The following is a 21,889-nucleotide window of genomic DNA, read 5'->3' as shown; positions in this document are numbered from 1 at the left end:
GGAGGAAATCTTACCTTTTGTGAAAGTATGGTTGGACCTGGAGATTATTATGCTAATTGAAATAAGTTAGAGAAAGACTAATACCATCTAATCACACTGATATTTGTAATCTATTGAATAAAATAATTTAACAAACAAAACAGAAATATAGGTACAGAGAACAGATCAACAACCAGAAGGGAGGGATTTGGGGGAGGGGCTGGGTGAGAAAAGGTAAAGGAATTAAGCAAATATATATATTTGCTTAAAATATATGTGTGCGCATACACGCACACACATACATGACAGGTAGACATGGACAACAGTGTGATGATAGCCAGAGGGAAAGGGAAGTGGGAAGAGGTGGAGGTGGGCAAAAGGTGGATAAATGGGGACAGAAAGGGAATTGGGCAATGAATGCACGATACAGAATGCAGATGATGTTTCATTGAGTTATATACCTGAAACTTGTATGTTTTGTTTTTTGTTTTTTGTGGGGTTTTTTTGTTGTTTTGTTTTGTTTTACAGAGATAGAGAGAGAATCAGAGAGAGGAATAGATAGGGACAGTCAGGAATGAAGAGAGATGAGAAGCATCAATCATCAGTTTTTCGTTGGGACATCTTAGTTGTTCATTGATTGCTTTCTCATATGTGCCTTGACTGTGGGCCTTCAACAGACTGAGTAAACCCTTGCTTGAGCCAGCGACCTTGGGTCCAAGCTGGTGAGCTTTGCTCAAACCAGATGAGCCCGTGCTAAAGCTGGTGACCTCAGGGTCTCAAACCTGGGTCCTCCGCATCCCAGTCAGATGCTCTATCCACTGTGCCACCGCCTGGTTAGGAAAAACTTGTATGGTTTTATTAAACAATATCATCCCAATAAATTAAAAAAAATAAAGATAAATATAGCAGTTATATGTAGTATTTTACTCATTGGCATACTAAGAGCAATGATTTATTAATCTAGGGAAGACTTTGCAGGAAGAAAGTCTCCCCAGAATCTTTGGCCAAAAGTTCCCTTAAACATTGACTGAATCTTTAATTTAGTTCTCATTTTTTAGTTCCTTTATCATTTCTATTAGAATATAGTTTCAAATTTTTCCTCATCACTTTGCTTTTCTTCCATGAATACACTCTTACTATATTTTCATAATATGGTTGAGTCTAGAACTGAACATAATGCCACAGTTATTGTTAGCATGATAGATGCAAAGTAGATTTAACTTTTCCTCTATTCTAGACATTGTTAATATATCTGCAAATAATTTTAGGGTTTTTTTGGTAGCACATACTGCTACTGACATAATAAAAAAAAAAAAAAACAATAGCCATCAAATACCTTCAGGTCTAAATCCATGTTGCCGCATTTTCTTTCCTAGATTTCTGCAATAAGAACCTATCTATTCTCCCTGCTTATATTTTTGCCTAAGCTCTACAATTTATTTTCTATAAAACATCTAACATAATCTTTTAACATGGGTTGATGCTAAAAATGTGACTGACTTTGGCCTATCTATTTATTTCAGCCTTTATTTCTCTTATTGTCATAAATTCTCATCTATATAGATTCTTCTCTCTTCTTCTATATTGGCTCTTCTTCATATACAGTATGTCTGTTCCCTCTTAAAGAATTTGACATTTGTCTTTTTCTACTGCTGAAAATACTTTCTCCTAGATACTCATGTGGGTAGATTTTAATCGGATATTTCTTTAGAGACCTAATTTGAGTGACCTTTCTTAATCAACTCATGCAAAGTAATACCTTGGTACCCAGTTACTTTACACATCACTTTCTATCTCTTCACTCCATTTAATTTTTTGGGGAATTAATCCTATCTGACTTTGAATTATTGTTTCTTACTAAATTGTCTATCTTTTCTCCTAATATATTAGTTCTTCAAGAACCCAATTTTGTCTCTTTTGTTCATTTCTGTATCCTCAGTGACTAGAACAACATTTAGTAGGCACTGAATTAATACTTGTTAAATTAACAAACAGATGAATGAGTTGGGCTAAAAGATACTTAAAATCATTTGGCCATTGGGTCTGGAATTGAAGACATTTTAATGAAATGTCTTTTATCTCTGTAATCTCTATCTCTAATACACAACACCATTTATAAATTATATACATCATTCCCATTTGAAATTTTTTATCCAGAGGTATGATATCTTTTAGAAAACAGAACTAAACCATAAATGAAACAAATATTATATCTTGAGTTCTACTTAATCCCATTAAAAACAATCAATTCCTTGAGGAATTAAGCTGGAACAAATATGAATTTAGTAGCTAGGTTGAAATATATTTTCTCAAAATAGGCTTTAAACATAACTTTAAGCAAAGGCATTATTAGCTATTACATCTCAGCATTACCACAGAGGAGCAAGTAGAGACATTTAGAACCTCTTGCAGCATAAAAACCAGACCTGTGTTCTGGGGGAAATGAGTGATATTGGGCCTGGGCAGCCTGGTCAAAGGTACTGATGATTTAAATATTTCACATTTTTATTGTGTCTTTCTTTGTTTCTTTTTAAAATAATTTTTCTTCCTTTCAAAATGTTATTGGCTATTTTATAATTTTCTGAACTAACAGGATAATTGCTACTTCTTTAATGTAAGACTTCATGATATACAAAGAAGTCTTAGTTTAGTCCTTGGTATTAAAACATATTTGAATGATCAGGTTAGAGAATCCAAAATTATTTGTACTTTTTGAATGCTTTATGACCAGAAATCGCTATAACCAGAAACATAGCTTATCCCTCTCTTAACAGAAGAAAAGAACCAATTATTTCATTTCATTCATTTATAAAAAAAAAAAAAAAGCACCCACACTTATAGAAAGTACTATATGCTATGTCTTATCTATGGACAATCAAATAGAACAGGTATCATCTCTGTTTCTATAGATTAAATGTACATGTATTATTTTAGTTAAGCATGTAAAAATCATAATTGCAAAATATGCAAGTCCTAAAGAGGAAAAGATAGTCACTTAATACTATATCATACTTTAAATTCATACTGAGATTAAGATTATGTCGCAAGCACAGCCACCATCATAACACAACATTAGGAATAATTAAATTATACAGTGAGAATTAGAATGGACAGCGTTTTTTCAAAAGCTAGAAAAGTTAAATATTGTGGTTAACATCTATATCAAATAAATATCACCAAAAATAAGAGTTGACAATGTTTCAACAAATACAGTTAACTTGACTAATGGTTAGCCAAATAAGATTTTCCCAAAGAGCTACAATAAATAGAAGACAATATACAGCAAAATGATTTCTCATTCACACAACTAGTTACATATAATTTACTTTAAACATTATATATTTGAGTCCTAAAAAATCTATAAAATTTATTTAAAGTCAAGGAGAGCAGAACATTTTCCTGCATTTTTTCTGTATCTTAATTTTGTTTAGCTTGCTTAGGTGTTCAGTATATATGTCTTTCCATTTTATATGCAGAATAGACTTGTATTTGAAGCAATGAGATATAGAAAGGTAACTTTTATTGCTAACAAATTACTTAAATTATAGGGGCTTCCCAGAAGTTCATGCTAAACTATAAAACAGTCTTCACCATAAATTGACATATTTCACAGTAGAATTACTATGATGCAAATTTCTCTCTGCTTCAAAAATATTTTAGCAAACATTTGTTAAAAGTTCTCATAGACATTGGATACAATATGAATTATTTTAGCATTACTGTATAATAACAAAGAGAACTAATGTATATGATTAATTTTCTATCAGTAAAGATTTATTATTGTTGAAAATAATAATGCCAGTAAGAATCAGTCTATTCTAAGAAGCATGAGATAATATTTTGGAACTTCCTAGGCTATAACACACTTTGATACATACTGCTTACTCCAATAGTTTAGTGAAAAATATTTTAAATAATCTTTACATGAGAGAATAAAACATCTAGCTGACCTAATAAATTAGTTAATTCTCTTTTTAATCTCAAAAGCTTTGAGAACATATATTTGCTCTCATTCCTTTAGGATGCTGAATCTGCCTTTTAGTTTGTGGTTTTTATCACTCTAGAAATTGCTGACAATTATAGATACCTTTTAACATTTTATTTGCCTTTAAGATAAAAATGACAAAATAAAACTCGCTAAAGTCAAGTGACGCTCCCCTGCTGACAAGAAAAAATTAAATTGTCTTCTGATTAATTACATGTCTAATACCGCCACTGCACAGCTGATAACAGCCAGCTTGGTTTCCTTCACTGAGGTAAGCTCCATTATCATCATGACTTCCTAGGGACCAATACAATGTGCACATACATAATTCTAAAATGATCACGGAGGAGCCATAATCCGTTTCTCTTTCTCCACTGCAGTAGACCAGTCAGACTTAATACTATTAGGTACTTATTTTCTGTAACATTTCCGTTTTTATTTTCCTTTTAAGGTTTTTAGGCAGCTCTAGCTGACAATGACAAAGTTCTGTGTTATTTACCACATTGCCACCAAGAAGGAGAGTATTTGTATAGCTTATCAATGACAGGCATTCTCTGTTCAATAGTAGTATATCATCCTCTCGGCAGAGGGAACAAACTGTCACCATTCCTATAAAATAAATGTAACCCAATGATGGAAAATAAAGTCAAAGTTTAAGCAGAAAAATGTTTTGTTGCTGTTGTTTAGAAAGTAATTCAGCTTATATCAGAAACATCTGAAAGTGAGTCAGGAGAAAGTAACTAGATAATTCATACTTTTTGTAGGAAGTAAGTCAGTAGAGATCTGAGCATCTGGATTGGCCCTCGTGTCTCACCTTCGTGTTGTCTGGTATGTTGAAAGCATCTATCTATGAGACAGGCTTATTATTATTCTTTCACTACTTGCCATCTGTGTGACCTGGGCATGTAATGGAACCTCCCTGAGCCTCATCTCTATTGGGAACGAATAATATTTTACTTGCCCAAGTACAAGAAATTGGGCCACACAATTTCCAAATTATTTTTAATTCTAAGATTTATAAATGCAGTTAGGAAATTTTTTCAATTCAGAAGAAATATAAGTATATTTAGTTTTAACAATTAAATATTCTTATGATTATCATTTTGGTAGAAATATATTTGGGATTTTTAAATAAACATATGCTGTTAGTGGGGAGTGCAAAAAATGCATTGTCTCTCTTAATCTCAGTGTTATATCAGGCTGTTTCATTACATTTCACAGATAGAAACCTAGTTGCAATAAATATTATTACCATACATTTCTTCAATTTTTAAATATTTTTTATAAACTAGAATAAATACTAGCCACATTCCAAAAAGAACACAATGATTAAGAAACCCATGGGATAAGATACTCTGTATAATAAAGAAGGGCAGTTTAAACCCTTTAGTTTTTGTTTGCTTGATTGTTTAACATGGAGACCTAAGGCAAAAGAAGTTACTAAGAGCCAAGAAATGTGACTGAAGATATTTATCAATTTAAAGATAAATTCTGAACCATATACTCTTTCCTCCCAATCACTACCTTTGTGCGCGCGCGCGCACACACACACACACACACACACACACATATATAATATATCTCTGAAGAAATAATTAAAAAAATAACAACACAGATTTGGGCATAGAGGTAGATATGTTGCCTGACCAGTGGTGCACAATGGATAAAGCGTCAACCTGGAATGCTGAGGTCACCTGTTTGAAACCCTGGGCTTGCCTGGTCAAGGCACATAGGAGAAGCAACTACTATGAGTCGATGCCTCCCATGCCTTCCATCCCCACTTTTCTTTTTCTCTATCCACTCTCTAAGACACAAGAAAAGAAAAAAAAACGTCAATACTTTTCACATATAAATTTAAAGGCTAGTCTATAGTAATTATGATTCTTCCCCCAGATGTGTGTGGGTTTTTTTTAAAGCTCAGCTAATGTGGTTAGATTATAGTGCTCTTACTGTCATTGTCTCTGAAATAAAGACACTGAAATATTTCATCCTCTTTATCGTTAACTAAATAAGTTTGTTATTATTTGCATGTAAAACATTGCATATACAAATAAATATGTAGTAGAATTCAAAAATGACACTGCTGACCCCTCCCTTTCTAAAGATGTTCTGTTACCGCTCTTTTCTAGGGTCTCACCAAACTCATAGTTCACCTTCCATTCTTTTCAACCTATACTTTCCCTTGCCCTTTAAAAGCACTTGCTTCTCAGAATTTCTTCCTTGTCTTATGACTCATCATTATACACATAATCTTTGGGAGGTTATTTTCTTTCCTGGAGCTTCAAATTGATCCATGGAATAATAAACTCCAAATTTTCCTTTTCATCAGTCAGCTTTCCAAAACTTTAGACATTTTCACCTGATTCTGTTACAGACAGATATGTAAAACTTAACAAATATAGTATCCACAGAAAACTATAAAATAAAATGCTAAATAATAAATAGTAAAGTAAGTATTAAATGCAAGTACATATAACAAGTAACAAGAGTATATAATAAGGGCCCCATCTCCAGAATAATTTGTTAAAATAAAAAGATAAAGGGGAAAGTCTTTGATATAATTAACCTTGATAACTGATGGTTTCAATTATCTAAACAGTTATAAACAGATATGTACAGCAGAGAAGAAAGTAATCAGTTTTAAAAATAACTGTTATAGCCTGACCAGGCAGTGGTGCAGTGGACTGGGGCGCAGAGAACCCAGGCTCAAAACCCCGAGGTCACCAGCTTGAGCGCAGGGTGATCTGGTTTGAGCAAGGCTCACAGCTTGAATCCCAAGGTTGCTGGCTTGAGCAAGGGGTTACTAGGTCTGCTGTGGCTCCCAGTCAAGGTACATATGAACAACTGGTGCCACAACAAAGAATTAATTGATGCTTCTCATTTCTCTCCCTTCCTGTCTGTCTTTCCCTATATGTCCCTCTCTCAGTCTCTCTCTGTCTCTGTCACAAAATATAAATAAAAGATAACAGATATACTTAATATTAAATGAAGATTATTAAATAATCAAATCTTATGTAAAAATTAGAAATGTCCTTTGATTTCACCTGCTTTTCAGCTTTGTCTATAATATTTTAGCCTCAACTTACCTCCAGACTTAGCTTCATTTCATGTTTTGCAATGTTACATTTTATTCTATGACAAGAACAATACTTTGATTCCCTTATGACCGTGATGGCGAACCTTTTTATAAAAACTGCCCACTTTTGCAGTGCTGGTCAACCAGGTCCCTCCTGCCCACTAGTGGGCATTCCAGCTTTCATGGTGGGCCAATTGTGGCACCATTTGGTTGCTCTGCTACTGCCCACCATGAAAACTGGAACACTCACTAGTGGGCGGGAGGGACCAGGTTGACCAGCACTGCAAAAGTGGGTGCTTTTTATAAAAAGGTTTGCCATTACAGCCTTACGAACTGGGAATCTAGCAATCATGGACCCCACCTCAGGCTGGATATTTTCATCTTTCCCAACCACCGTTTAATACCTCTTTTAAATGACTGTTAATTTGGGAGAATAATGTTGGACCAGTTCAAGAAAATAAAACTTTGAGCGGTATTACAGATTACCACTGTCCACCTGACAGTGTCAGATCAATAAATGAAAGCATTGAACACCAGTTAAATTTAAATTTTAGAAAAAAAGTCAAATAAAATATTGGCATGGAACATACTAGAACTAAAAATTACTCATTTATTTGAAATTCAAACTTAATTGGGCATCTTTTTCTTTTCTTCTGCAAGACTATATTAATTTCCTTCAGTTAGGTTATGAGTTCAAGAAGAGAATACCATTAAGATGGTAAGAGAGAAATGGCTAGACAGCAGAGACGATGGTAAAAACTGCACAGAAAGAGCCAAAATAAGAGAAAATATTTGAAGACTATTTACTTCTTTTTTAGGTAACCATATTAAGAGGCCAGAGTTTTCATTTAAGTTCTAATGTATTGAAACTATACACTTATTTTTCACTTTTCATAGAGGGCTCCACCAACATTTTATACATGTCTTATCACACCTTCATGTCTCTTCTTAAACCTGTTTTTTCCTGGAAGCAATGTTGCTACATATTATACTAATAATCAATTAATGTTTTGTTGTTTTTGGAGTTAATTATTAGTATTTCAGCAAGAAAGAGGTTATTATATATGTTTTTAAAGCTTTTCCATAAATGTAAATATGTAGATTTAAATATATAATATGCAGTTATAAAACAGAAATACTAGATTTATATCTGTATGTAAGACATTCCTTTGAATTTCAAACAAATTTTTTAAGCATAATCTAAATTGAGAATTACCTTTTGGTTTTAAAGAGGACTCACCCATCATACATAGTCAAAGTTATACTGATACTACTTAATCTAGCCACTGAGTTAAATCTAGTCAAGCTGAAATGTTACATGTGAAAGTATTTAAATCATTACTACAATGTAATTTCTAGATATTTTTAATTAAAACAAAAACCTTCTAACATATTAATTTTTAGTATTATGACAGTTTACTACAAAAAATTATAAACTACTTTTGCAGAATAAATGATCTCATTGTAGATCCATGCCCTACTAGAACAATAAAATTGATCAAAACAAAGTTAGAAAAGCCAAGACAATAAAACTATACATTATGCTAGAAATGCCTATAAATGCCTATAAATGATTGTGTGTATATGTGTTTAATAAAGCCAGCATGGTTTTGCTTTTATATGGTGAAATTTAGAATTGTAATGAGATATTTTTATAATTTCCTGCTACAATTTATAAAATATATATACTATATATATATATATATATATATATATATATATATATATATATATATATATATAATTTACAAATATTCAGACACCTAACAATGGTTTATATAATAAAAGAAAGTCAATGAGATGAGGTGGCTAATTATTTTATTAACATTTATATAGTGTTTTTCTAAGTGCCTTATTATAGTGAATTGTATATGACTTTGCAATGCACCAATGGTTTAAGTATTGTTTTCTCTTTCTTTTGTTGAAAAGTATAAATACTGAATATTTTTTTAAAATCTGAAAATATTTTATAATAAAGACTTTTATATATTTGTTATTTGATATATAAGGCAGGGTTTTTACCTGAAAGACACCCAGTGACTGAGAGAAACAGAATTAGTTTCCAAGAGGAAGCCATGCTTCTTCACGAAGATTTCCTGTGTTGCAGTGTGTCCAGCAGCTCTAACGTTTCTTCATTAAAGAATGCCCTGTTAAGATAGATAACAGTTTTCAAAAATAGAGAAAATACACAAACATGAACGCAAATGTAAACCAAATTTAAAATCTCATAATAAAATAATAAATAATTTTCAGCGCAAAGGTCAGATTAATACATACTTGGATATTGACAATGATAATACAATTTCTATTAGAATTCATTTAAAGTGTAACACAAAACTTCAAAGAAATGATAGACTTTTCCCTATCATATTTATTTCTATTAAATAGTCCCTTACATATAATAAAAACATCAGGCTCTAATGGGGGTGATTTTTTCTCACAGGGAATGTATACAAGCTATATTTATTACATTAGACAAATTATTGGAATAAAAAATAGAGTAACCAGTTACATTAATACTCCTCTATTCTAGAACATAAAGTCAGCCAACTGACTTTACCCATGTGCCTGTAGTTCATCTAAACTTCCACAGGGAATTTTTTCAAATTTAATTATTAATGTCAACTGCCTTTGTTTATAACTCCTGTGCTTATTTGTACTGCGTTATAGTCCCTTTCTTCAGTGAGCTATTGCTCTCAGCATCTTTTGCTAGACAAACCTAAGGAAAATAAGTATTTTCTTTAATATTTGAAATTTTTCTAACGCTATTTTTATAACAATAACCAGAATAGCACATTAACATCCTTTGGTTCCTTTATTTGTCTTATAAGATATGCAATAAACATAAAAAATAGAAAATGCTACCATAAAACTTCCTATAAGATCTTGACAAATGTTTATTAGAAATTCTTATAATAAACAAGTCACTTCTGAGCTTTCAGGTGAAAAAAGTGATTAAATTGAAAAATAATTGCACATTTTCATGATTTTTAAATAACAATTGCTTCTTGGCAATTGGTTTTATCTTATAGACTTAGAGATTCAGGTTATCTCTCTCTTTTAGAAAACATCTTAAAAATATGGATAAGCATTTCTCCTTCCTCAGCTAAGTCATAATTTAGTATAGTTATACCCTAAGAGAGAAATCTCTTTACAAAGCCTTCTAGCTGAATGATGTTAATTTTATCTTATTTATATATTTTTTTCATCTAAGCCTTGGTAATCTATTTTGATTACATGGATAGGGATTAGTAATGGAGAAGAAAATTAATGAGTTACTAATGGTTGATTCATAACCACCCTTTCAACAAATATATTTTTCATTGTTCTTTTCTTTCAAGTAAATCAGAAATAAATACAACTTGAAGCACAAATTATTCTTATCACTAATCTTTTAAAGTTTAAAACATTTTTATTTTTATACAATGCTTTTTATCAGAAAGGAAGAGAAGAAAATCAAAGTTGCTAGAGCTACAGTTATGATGCATGGGAATACATATTTGAATTGGTGACGATTAACCCACCATGAAACTGGCCTTTCTCAGACTGAGTTCTGAGAAATTAATACAGTTTGGCTTAACTTGTTTTGAGGAGCTTCTGCTCAGTCCAATTTCCTCATACCTGTACTTCCCTTTTTATGGACAATATCCTCTGTTGTCTTAAATATTCTTCATCAGCAAATACAAACATTTTCAGGGTACTTATGTGTTGTGCCCAGAGAATGTAAAAGAGAAAATACCCATGCCTGCACACATGTACATATACATATGCATAAAGTTAACCACAGGATATGAGCCAAATAAGCAGAAGAACACTGTATGTGTAATATAGACATAGAGCTATCAAAAGGGGATTCTATACCTCAGGATGGCAGGAATTAGGAAAAGTACCGAAGGATCGTTTGTGAAATTTCAAGAAGACACTGAGCTTAGACATCTTATTTATGAATGGGACAGTGAAGAGAGACAAACAATGAGCATATAAATGAATAAGTTAATATTAGAGAATGATCCATACTATCAAGAAATTAGCATAGAATGAAGGGACAGTGAGTGGCTAGGACAGAAGGGGCACTTTACCAGGGGTTTGTGGAAGGTATTTCTGATAAGATGACAGTTAGGCCCAGTGTTCATGTTATCAACATACCATTATGGAATAATGATTCTGTATCTATTCCAGCACACTTTATACCTCTCACAATAAAGCAGTACACTGAAATTTATTACTAAAATAATTTCTTTTATGTTACAATCCCTTCAAATAGAAAGAAGCTTGCATGTGTCTGTGAATGGTGTGTGTGTATGTTAGTGTATGAGTGTGTTCATATTTCATAGTCCCTGATTGGTCCTTGGAGCTTCAACACACAAAATAATACTTTATAAAAAAAACATTATTTTTAACATATCCAAATTATATTCTTCCCCTTTGCTTTCCTTTTTTCCTTCTCATTTTCTCTCTCTCAAGCTCTCTCTCAAAGTAAAGTAAAAAGTAAATAAAATAACTTTTGGTTTCTGAACTATGTGTTTTTATATGCCCTTATTGAAACATGATTATTCCATGACTTCAATAAAATCTGTTTCAAAGTAATAAAATAATTAATCAGATATATATTAAGTTTCTAGTACATGCCATTTTAAGTTGCAATCAGTTAATAAATGTTGTTAAAGCATATCAGGATATACATCTTAATGAAGACTAACAGTTTTAGGTTAAACTGCTGTTCAAGGGTTTGTAAAACCATAAATACTAATTTGGAAACTACCAGTCAAACACATTTAAAAACTTTCATTTTTGAAAGACCTTATTTCAATGTTTAGACTATTTATACATTATAACCTGTGATATTCAAATAAAAAATATATAAAATGACTCCATGTTACTTTGCATTTTTCCTGAATTATTACAAATATTTTCAAGTAAAATAAAATAAGTAGGTCATTGCTTTGTTATTAAGCCACAAATTATATATAATGCATGCATTGTGCAGGGGATTGCATAGACAAGTATTTTAAAACATATCTTTATTACAGTCTTAAATAGGATTACTAAACATACATGAAATATGTTTAATATGAAATAGTGATAACATGTTGCCTCATGAATACAAGTTAGTTATTACTTTCCTGAAAGGTTCATATAGATAACTCCCTACTTGTTAATGATCTGTGCGTATGAGGGTGTAAAGAGAGAGAGAAAGAGAAAGAGAAAAACTTCTCTTATTGCCTGCTGATCTTTCTCCAGTTATACAGAAACAATTTCCTATAGTTTGGCCCTTGTAGGCTACCATACAGCAGTTGGAATTACATTTTAAAACATAAATCAGCCTAACCTGTGGTGGCGCAGTGGATAAAGTGTCGACCTGGAAATGCTGAGGTCACCGGTTTGAAACCCTGGGCTTGCCTGGTCAAGGCACATATGGGAGTTGATGCTTCCAGCTCCTCCCCCCACTTCTCTCTCTCTGTCTCTCCTCTCTCTCTCTCTCTCTCTCTCTCTCTGTCTCTCCCTCTCCTCCTAAAATGAATAAATAAAAAAATAAATTTGTTTAAAAAAATAAATAAATAAATAAATAAAAATAAAACATAAATCAGACTACATTACTTTCCTGTTTCAGTGTTTGTTTTTTTGAGTAAAATCTAAGTTCCTTATATCACATACAAGACCATATATAATCTGGTCCCCTCCTAACTTTCTGATATCATTTTCTAACATTATTTACTCCAGTCGCACCATATTTGTGGCTCATCAAATATTCCGAGCCCTCATTATCTCATTATTTCTTTGGCCCAGGCCCCCTGACCATCAGTTCTTAACACTACTGCATAGCTTTAAATCACTGAAGACTGCTCCTCAAGTCTTCTTGATCATTCTCCTTAAAACAACAAGTCTCACCAACCATTCTTGTCAGCTTCTCATTGATTTATTCCTCTTCTTAGCAACTATCAGTGCTTGAGGTTATGCAATTTTAAAATTTATCTTTTTTCTGCTACTGGAATGTAATACCCATAAAAGCAAGAAGATTGTCTTCTTCAACTTGGTAGATTCAGCATCAAGAACAGAACCTGCCTGTTTTAGTAGGTATTCAAATAATATTCTTTTTTTTTTTATTTTTTGCATTTTTCTGAAGCTAGAAATGGGGAGAGACAGTCAGACAGACTCCCGCATGTGCCCGACTAGGATCCACCCGGCACGCCCAGGGGGCGATGCTCTGCCCACCAGGGGGGATGCTCTGCCTCTCTGGGGCGTCGCTCTGCTGCGACCAGAGCCACTCTAGCGCCTGGGGCAGACGCCAAGGAGCCATCCCCAGCGCCCGGGCCATCTTTGCTCCAATGGAGTCTTGGCTGCCGGAAAGGAAGAGAGAGACAGAGAGGAAGGAGAGGGGGAGGGGTGGAGAAGCAGATGGGCGCTTCTCCTGTGTGCCCTGGCCGGGAATCGAACCTGGGACTTCTGCATGCCAGGCCGACGATCTACCACTGAGCCAACCGGCCAGGGTCAAATAAAATTCTTGAATAAAAATTATTAAGTGAACTGGATCCCCTGCTAAGTAATTTATTTTACAAAAAAAGATAATTAAAAAAAAAGAAATCACTATCGTTTAAATTTTACATACTAGCAACCGCTACCATTTATGTAATTCTATGATCCAAGCACTGTGCTATATACTTTATGTATACAACTACTATTAATTCACTTGGAATCTCATGTAATGAAGACAATTTGCCTAAATCACATAGCTAGTAAAAGCCAGAACAGGAATAAAAATAATGTAGACCTTTAAGCTATTATACTTCACCTCTTACGGAAAATTTCACAACGTCTACAAGTCTCTAGAAGCTGTCTTATCTGCCAATTGAGGTTGGTACTGAGTTTATAAAATATCATTTATGCTGACCTGTGGTGGCACAGTGAATGAGCTGTCGACCTGGAACAATGATGTCAAAACCCTGGGTTTGCTTGGTCAAGGCACATATGGAAGTTGATGCTTCCTGCTCCTCCCCCCTGCTCCTTCCCCTTTCTCTCTCTCTCTCTCTCTCTCTCTCTCTTCTCTCATCTCTTTCTAAAAAATGAATAAATAAAATTTAAAAAACAGAAATAAAAATAAAATATCATTTAAAAAATCATAAGCTCATAACTTAAATGTTGTGATTTAAGTAATATAATTTATCTTTACATTCTTTGGCCAATCTTAATTTATAAGAAAAAGGGTTTTTTTATCTGATGATAAATATTCTGGTGGAAAAATTCTTTAATATCATGAGTCTTTTCCTATATACATCCTGCCTTTAATGTATATCACAAACGATTTTTAGAGCAGTTTTTACTACATGTGAAATAGTCTGATGACAGCACACTTAAAGTTTTTTATTATTTTTATACAGTTTCTCACACACATCTAATATTATAGCATTTCCCAACTCAATTATTTTATTGCATTTGTCCAAGGATATTAGTGTTTTGGTTTTTTAATCTTTTTTTTCTTTTCATACAGCCAGTGCTCTAATTGTTTTCGTATTCACATGTCATTATATGCATAGTCTTTATTTGAATTACCTAATTATATCAACAAGTACAACCTCCATAAGCAAACAGAGGAGTTAACAGAGGATATCATTTACTTGGCAAATAAGAACAGTGGAGGTGGAGTAAAAGTGTTTCTACTTTTACTAGTATGTGACAGGGATACATATGAGGGATGTGGATATAGGTTTTGTTGGAAATAATAAAATGATCAAATATATTTTCCTATGTACCTTATTGTCTATCTCAACCATGATTCTTTGCTAAGAATGGGGCTAGTGGTACTTTTATTTGGAATAAATACCCTTTGCAGGCTGAACAATGCCAGGGTGAGGCTCACAGAAAAGGAACATTATAAAAAACCTTTATGAAGAATTATATTCTATATCCCCTTGAAGTTCTCTACCCCACTGCACCTAGACAAAAATAGATGATAAAATGCAACAAATCATCTATCAGAGAAACAAAAGAATGTATGTTGGTCATCTTATGCTGGCTATCATATATCCCTTGAGTACTATGTAGCAGTGACAGAAGATGGATAAACAGAATTCTAGGTTTCAAACATAACCAGAGTGAGTTATGATATTGTGATTCACAAAAAAGAAAAAAAAGTCACACTGTGTCCTCAACAAAGTACTATGGGTTATAGAAGAAAGACTGGGCTCATAGTGCTTACATATTTGGAGGTATTCCTTAACATCATTTTTGACAGTGTAATTAAGCATAGATCTGGTCTAGCTTTCTCATCTGTTTAAATCTTTTGACCTTAAAGAACCTGCACTGAAAAAAGTGTAAAGATTTAAGAAAGAGCAGCACTAGCCTTCTGAGACTTCTGGTCAACTAGGTAACTTCATTTAAAACATAACTATAAAAAATACGACCCAAGATTATTTAATGCTACATAGTGCACTTAATAAAGACAGGACTAAGAAAAAAAAAAGACAACAACTCTAGGAACCTGGTGTCAGAAGTATTCCATGATTCCTGTTACTTGGTGATTGACATAATGAGAAGGTAGAGACAGAACACTGGCTCACTGACTTGCCGCCAGCCTTCATGTGAATCCTGACATGACTTATGTTGGGATATTGAGTTCTGTCCATGGCCAGGTGACATAGGATTTCCCTTTCTGGTAATATCAGAATAGATACCATGACAAAATTTGGTTCTTAAAATAATACAAATTTTATTATAGAAAATTTTTAAATGCCTCAGTGAACTAATTATAAAGGAATAAAAACTTAATAAAGATCAAAACTAAAGAATAAAGTTAACTTTCACTGTTAGGCCACTTACCAAATCCCACTCAACTTTAGGTTGGTGTTCAAGCTTCTCTGAATGTGTGGGACCAAAAACAAAGCCCACGACCCACATAAGGTAGTGTTTGAATAAAAAAATTCCATATGGGGTTTGCCAAAAGTAGGTTTACAGTTGTGAATCTGCAAAACACAGAGTTGATTCTTGTATTATTATTTATTGTATTATTTATTTTAGTACAATTGTAAGCCTCCTTTGTCAACCCTTGTATATCTAAGATGCCAAAGGATTTTATAATCATAGTTAGAATAAAGTAGAAATATCTCTTCTGAGAGATACACTACCCAGAGAATAATAAAAGAAAAATTTCAGTCTTAAACCATGAGAATAGATGGAAAGAAAAAAGAAAATCTCATAGTAAAAATTTATAGTCAATAATTACAAAGTATATGGAAAAAGAAATCATTATAAGTAAGAACCAGCAGGAGCAATAAAAGTCAGAATCAGATACTGCAGACATCAGATATTTGGTTTTTCAGATACAGGTTATAAAACAAATGTATGTGATCTGTTTTTAAACATAAAGGAATTAGGCCCTGGCCGGTTGGCTCAGCGGTAGAGCGTCGGCCTGGCGTGCAGAAGGCCCGGGTTCGATTCCCGGCCAGGCACATAGGAGAAGCGCCCATTTGCTTCTCCACCCCCCCCCCCTCCTTCCTCTCTGTCTCTCTCTTCCCCTCCCGCAGCCGAGGCTCCATTGGAGCAAAGATGGCCCGGGCGCTGGGGATGGCTCCTTGGCCTCTGCCCCAGGTGCTAGAGTGGCTCTGGTCGGGGCAGAGCTATGCCCGGAGGGGCAGAGTGTTGCCCCCTGGTGGGCATGCCGGGTGGATCCCGGTTGGGCACATGCGGGAGTCTGTCTAACTGTCTCTCCCCGTTTCCGGCTTCAGAGAAATACAAAAAAAAAAAAAAAAAAGAAATTAAGATATTATCTAGAATGCAGCCTAGAAAGACAAATAGGTAGCAAATATGAAAGGAAGGCCAACAGAAAAGATGTAGTAGGAATGCCTTTTTTGCTGTTATTTCAGTTTATTTTTATTTTATCCATAAAACAATCTGAAATCCTTGAAAGGGGATAATTGATACACCATTTATTTATCTTTGGTAGTTTGACATAAGTTCTGAAATGTTAACAAATGCAGTAAGAATGTCTTACATATATCTAATCAGATTTCCAGAGAAAGAAAAAGAATGGGATGAAGTAATATGTGAAGAGATAATAACTAAAATTTTCTAGAATGATGATATTGAACAATTTTAAGATTCAGGAAGACCTGAAAAGCCAAAAAAATTATCACTTAGGCAAATCATAATGAAAATGTTAAATAACAAAGATAAAAAACAGCCAAAGCAAAACAAAACAAAAAAAACCCCCCAAAAAACAGATATTAATTATAAAAGTGGTTAAATCAGGACCTCAGTTTTTCTAATGGTATCAATGAAAGAATCCAAAAAGATTGAAATAATGTGTTGGTAAGAAATGAGGGTCAGCCCTGGTTGGTGGTTCAGTGGATAGAGTGTCTACCCGGCATGTGGACATCCTGGGTTTAATTTCTGGTCAGGGTACATAAGAGAAGTGACATTTGCTTCTCTTTCCCTCCCTCTTCCCCTTTTGATCCTCTTCCTCTCCCATTGCCAGTTTCTCAATTTGATTCAAACGTTGGCCCTGGGGCTGAGGATAGTTCAGTTGATTTGAGTGTCAGCCTCAGGCACAAAAAATAGCTCAGTTGGTTCACATCAGCCCCAAACATGAATTGCCAGCTGGATCCCAGTTGGGGTACATGCAGGAGTCTATCTCACTATCTCCCCTATTCTCATTTAAAAACAAAAAAAGAAACAAACAAAAAAAAATGACCGTCGACTTGAAATTCTAAACACAGAAATAACTGAAGGAGAAGAGTTAAATAAAGCTCTTTTCCCTTAATCAAAAACTGAAAGGTCAGCCTGACTGGTTGGTGGCACAGTGGATGGAACATCCACCTAGGATACTTGGGTTCCCAGGTTCAAAACCCTGAGGTCATTGGCTTGAGCACCGGCTCATCTAACTTGAGCAAGAGCCTCACCAGCTTGAGCGTGAGGCCATAGACATGAATCATGGTCCCTGGCTTGAGCCCAAGGTTTCTGGATTCAGCAAGAGGTCATTGGCTCGGCTTGAGTCCCCTAGTTAAGGCATGTACAAGAACCAAACAATAAACAACTAAAATGATGCAACAATTTCATGCTTCTCATCTCTCTCCTTCTCTGTGCTTCTAAAAAAACTACACACACACACACACACACACACACACACACACACACAACCCTCAAAATAACAAACAAACAAAATTCAGAGCTGGAGAATTTAAGATGACATATTTCTAAATTTTTGAGCAAGGTTCTTTTGAAAAGGAATGGATTGATTTATGACTCAAAGCCTGGATGCTTGCAATAAGAGAGTTGCAGTGGAGAGGAAGTATGTGCATAATAAAAAGGAGACCTGGGTTTTTGCATACTAAAAAACAAACCGCTGAGAGCATGTGTCCAGGATTTCACATGAGCAAGTAAGTTTATTAAGCTTTGGGTAAAGATTTTTATTGATTGGTTGATTGATAAATTTATTTATTTTAGAGATAAAAGAAAGAAAGAGAGAAAGGCAGGGGAGGGAGAAACAGCAGGAAGCATCAACTTGTAGTTTCTTCTCCTATATGCATTGACTAGGTAAGCCCAGGGTTTCAAACCAACAAACTCAGCATTCCTGGTTGCCATTGTATTCACTGTGGCACTACAGGTCAGGATGGGTAAGAGTTTTATGTATCAGATGTTTATCCTTTTCATTGTCAAACAATGGAAGGTTGGTAAAAGTTTAAGATGTGTATAAATGTTTTCTGATTAATTAAAGTTAGTCTCTAAAAGAGGCTTAATGGTTTAACAGAAAGAATAATACCAGATACTGAGAAAACCTGAAGGACCTTGCATCCTGAAGATTTCCTTTTCACAACGTGACATGAATAAGATTGTAGAGTCATGATCTACAATAGAGATGGACCCATATTTAAACTGGTATCTCATTTTCTTTTAATTTATTTAAATATGGAAACTAGAATTTTTTGAAGACAGTTAAAATAACAATAATGTGCCTACTTAATCTTGGTTAAATAGGGCTTTAATGATTTATTTAAAATGTAACCTATCTGTCCTCAGAAAACTGGCATTTTGAGTCATTATCTTCATCTGGCAGTAGATACCAGAGGGCTAAATTGCATTTAAACAATGTTTTGTTATAGGCACATGGTTAAAGTGGGAATTGTAGATAAATCCAAGACAATGTTTGAAAGCAGCTAATAGCAATCCCCTCAGGAATCATATACGTCTTTGTTCTTCATTTCCATATTAAAACCTTTTGCCTGAAAAATTTATATTCTCTAAGGACAAGGAAAACAGGGCTGCCAAATGACAAGAAAACCAAATCAACCAAACAAAAAACTTGGGAACATGCCCCATATAAACAAACAGTGTGGTTATAAAATATTAGGCAGCTGCCCTGGTGGAATTTTATCAGCAATATGACAAGAATTTGTAAGCGTGATCTTCTTTACTGCTGACAAAGGGTTTATAAAAAAATCCCAATAAATGAAAAAAGAGAGACTACAGGAATGTACACTGTTATCTTTTTATACTTCAAAATAATACAAATGACAACTATTGATTTTTTTCACACAGTAACTACAGAGAAGCAATGTGATCAAGTCAATAGGGACTAGTAAGGAAAGTGAAAAAAAAAAACTAAATTCTGAGCACAGCCAAGTTCCTGATAAACTGCTCCTTACTGTCTCGGCTTCTTCAGTCTGTGTGAGGCGGAACCAGACTTTCCTGAGTCTCAGCAGTGTTACCTGATTTCATTAAATCCTGGAAGCCTCACAGATAAAAAGTCTAAATACCCAAAATGAGCATTATATTTCCCCACATTGCTTATTTTAATTCAGTTGAATAGCTTAGAAAATTCTTAAATTTTAATTCACAGAGTTGCAAAAATAGGTAAATTATGAAAGACAAGATGTACTTCAATTAATTACTCAACACCAAATAATTCAGTTGAGAATTATTTTAAGTACTTAGAACCTGCCAGGACAGTGAGATTCAGGGCCCTCTAGGACAGCACTCTGACAAGGCTCCCAAAGGCCTGGCATAATTTCAGTTGCAGTAAAATGAATAAAATTGGCTTATCATATTCTGATAACTGAGAGTGATCATTGGAAAGTGTAAGCTAATGTCATGGAATGGTAACTTTTTCATAGCATTAAGTTGCAAGTCACAGTATTTAAGACATTTATAGCTACTCTAGGCTATTCCGCATCCTTAAAATACATTAAATCAAGATCTTTTTTTACATTCAAGTTTAATAATAATTTATATTTTCTCTATTTTACTAGTCAGCAAAATACCACTTTATTGTTGGAGGAAGACATCCTCAAACCGATGTTTCATATAAGTGAAGTAAAAAAAATTAGAGAAGGAAAAAATCACTCAAATTGTTTTATTTTATAACCTAAAATAAATAGCAGATCACATATTACAAGTGATTTTTGTACACTATTTTGAAATAATTATAGGTTATTCATAGGGAGTTATTGAAAAAAAGTAAAGGAAGGTCCTCTATGCATCTTTACCTTCCCCCTCCCCCAGTGTTAGCATCTTACAAAACTAAAGAACAGATTAAAAACCATGAACTTGGTATCGATATGCACAGTTTGTTCAGATTTAATTACTTTATATGTACTCACATGCATATGTCTCCATGTATGTGTGGGTGTTCAGTGCTTTGGGGTTTTATTACATGTGTAGCTTCATGTAACTAGTACCCAATTAAGAGGCAGAGCACTTCCATCACCACAAGACATCCTCTGCTACCCTTTAGGGAATTCTCCATCACCTCCTTCTCTCTGAAGCCTAATCCCCCAAAACCACTAGAGTTGTGAACCACATACTGACTTTTTGGTCAACAGTGAATAGCATATACAGCAGAATTTCCATAAGATTATAAAGGAGCTGAAAATCTTATATGCTAGTGATATTGTAGCTGTCCTAATGCCGTAAATCAATGAATTACTCATGTGTTTGTGGCAATACTGGCATAAAGATACCTCTGCACTGTCAAGTTGTATAAAAACATAGCACATACAATTATGTATAGTACATATTATTTATAATAAAAATAAACAATGGTTAGTCTATGTATTTACTATATTATAATTTTATCATTATTTTAGAGTGTACCTTTTCTACTTCTAAATAAAAGTTTGTTGCAGAAACGTATGCTGTGTAATTCTGGCAGCAGCCTCTTGAACCTTGGGTTACCTCGTCTCTTGACTGCATCATATTCTCTTGTGTTTGGTTTAATATCATGTTGCTTTGTAGAGTAACATCTTTCCCAGGCCTTCTAGGAGCAACAGACTACACAATATAGAATAGCTGTGTGATAAGCTATACCGCCTAAGTGTGTTTAAGTATACTCTGTGATGTTCGCACAATGATGAAATCATCTAACAGCATAGTTCTCAGGCTTTCTCCCAGTCATTAAGCAAGGCATGGCTGTATTTTGTTTTCCGCATCTATAATTACATTATTACAAGAATGATACAAAATCATGGACCAGGTAACCACTTGAGATTGACTTATCATCAGCACACTTCCTATAAGGTTCATCGAAGTTGTTGCGTGTATTCCTTCTCACTGCTGAGTTGTAATCCATGGTATGTCTTTATCATAATTTGTTTAACTATTTATCTATTGAAGACCATTTTATATAGTTGTTTCCATTTTTTTGGATATTTTCTTTTATTGAATTCATTGGGATGACACTAGTTAATATAATTATATAGGTTTCAGGTGTACAATTCTATAATACATCATCTGTAAATTGTATTGTGTGCTCACATCTCAAATCAAGTCTTCTTCCATCTCTATTTTGGATATTTCAAATAAACTACTATCAACATTTTTGCACAGGTTTTTAAGTGAGCATAGCTTTTTAATTTCTATGG

At 33.8% G+C, this 21,889-nt stretch overlaps 1 protein-coding gene across 2 annotated transcripts in view; it reads right to left on the bottom strand.

The window, feature by feature from the left end:
- The window catches only part of CNTN5 (contactin 5), a 1,309,320-nt gene that overhangs the window by 756,891 nt on the left and 530,540 nt on the right, over positions 1 to 21,889 (bottom strand). For both annotated transcript variants that reach the window (XM_066360732.1, XM_066360733.1), the window contains one exon: positions 9,063 to 9,187. In XM_066360732.1, coding sequence (XP_066216829.1) covers positions 9,063 to 9,117 — 55 coding nt within the window. In that variant the 5' untranslated portion in view covers positions 9,118 to 9,187. The remainder of the gene's footprint in view (positions 1 to 9,062; positions 9,188 to 21,889) is intronic.

Source organism: Saccopteryx leptura, chromosome 1 (genome assembly GCF_036850995.1).
Source record: "Saccopteryx leptura isolate mSacLep1 chromosome 1, mSacLep1_pri_phased_curated, whole genome shotgun sequence".
Taxonomy (NCBI): domain Eukaryota; kingdom Metazoa; phylum Chordata; class Mammalia; order Chiroptera; family Emballonuridae; genus Saccopteryx; species Saccopteryx leptura.
Note: the sequence above shows the minus strand (reverse complement) of the source record. Positions and strands in the feature narration are given on the sequence as shown.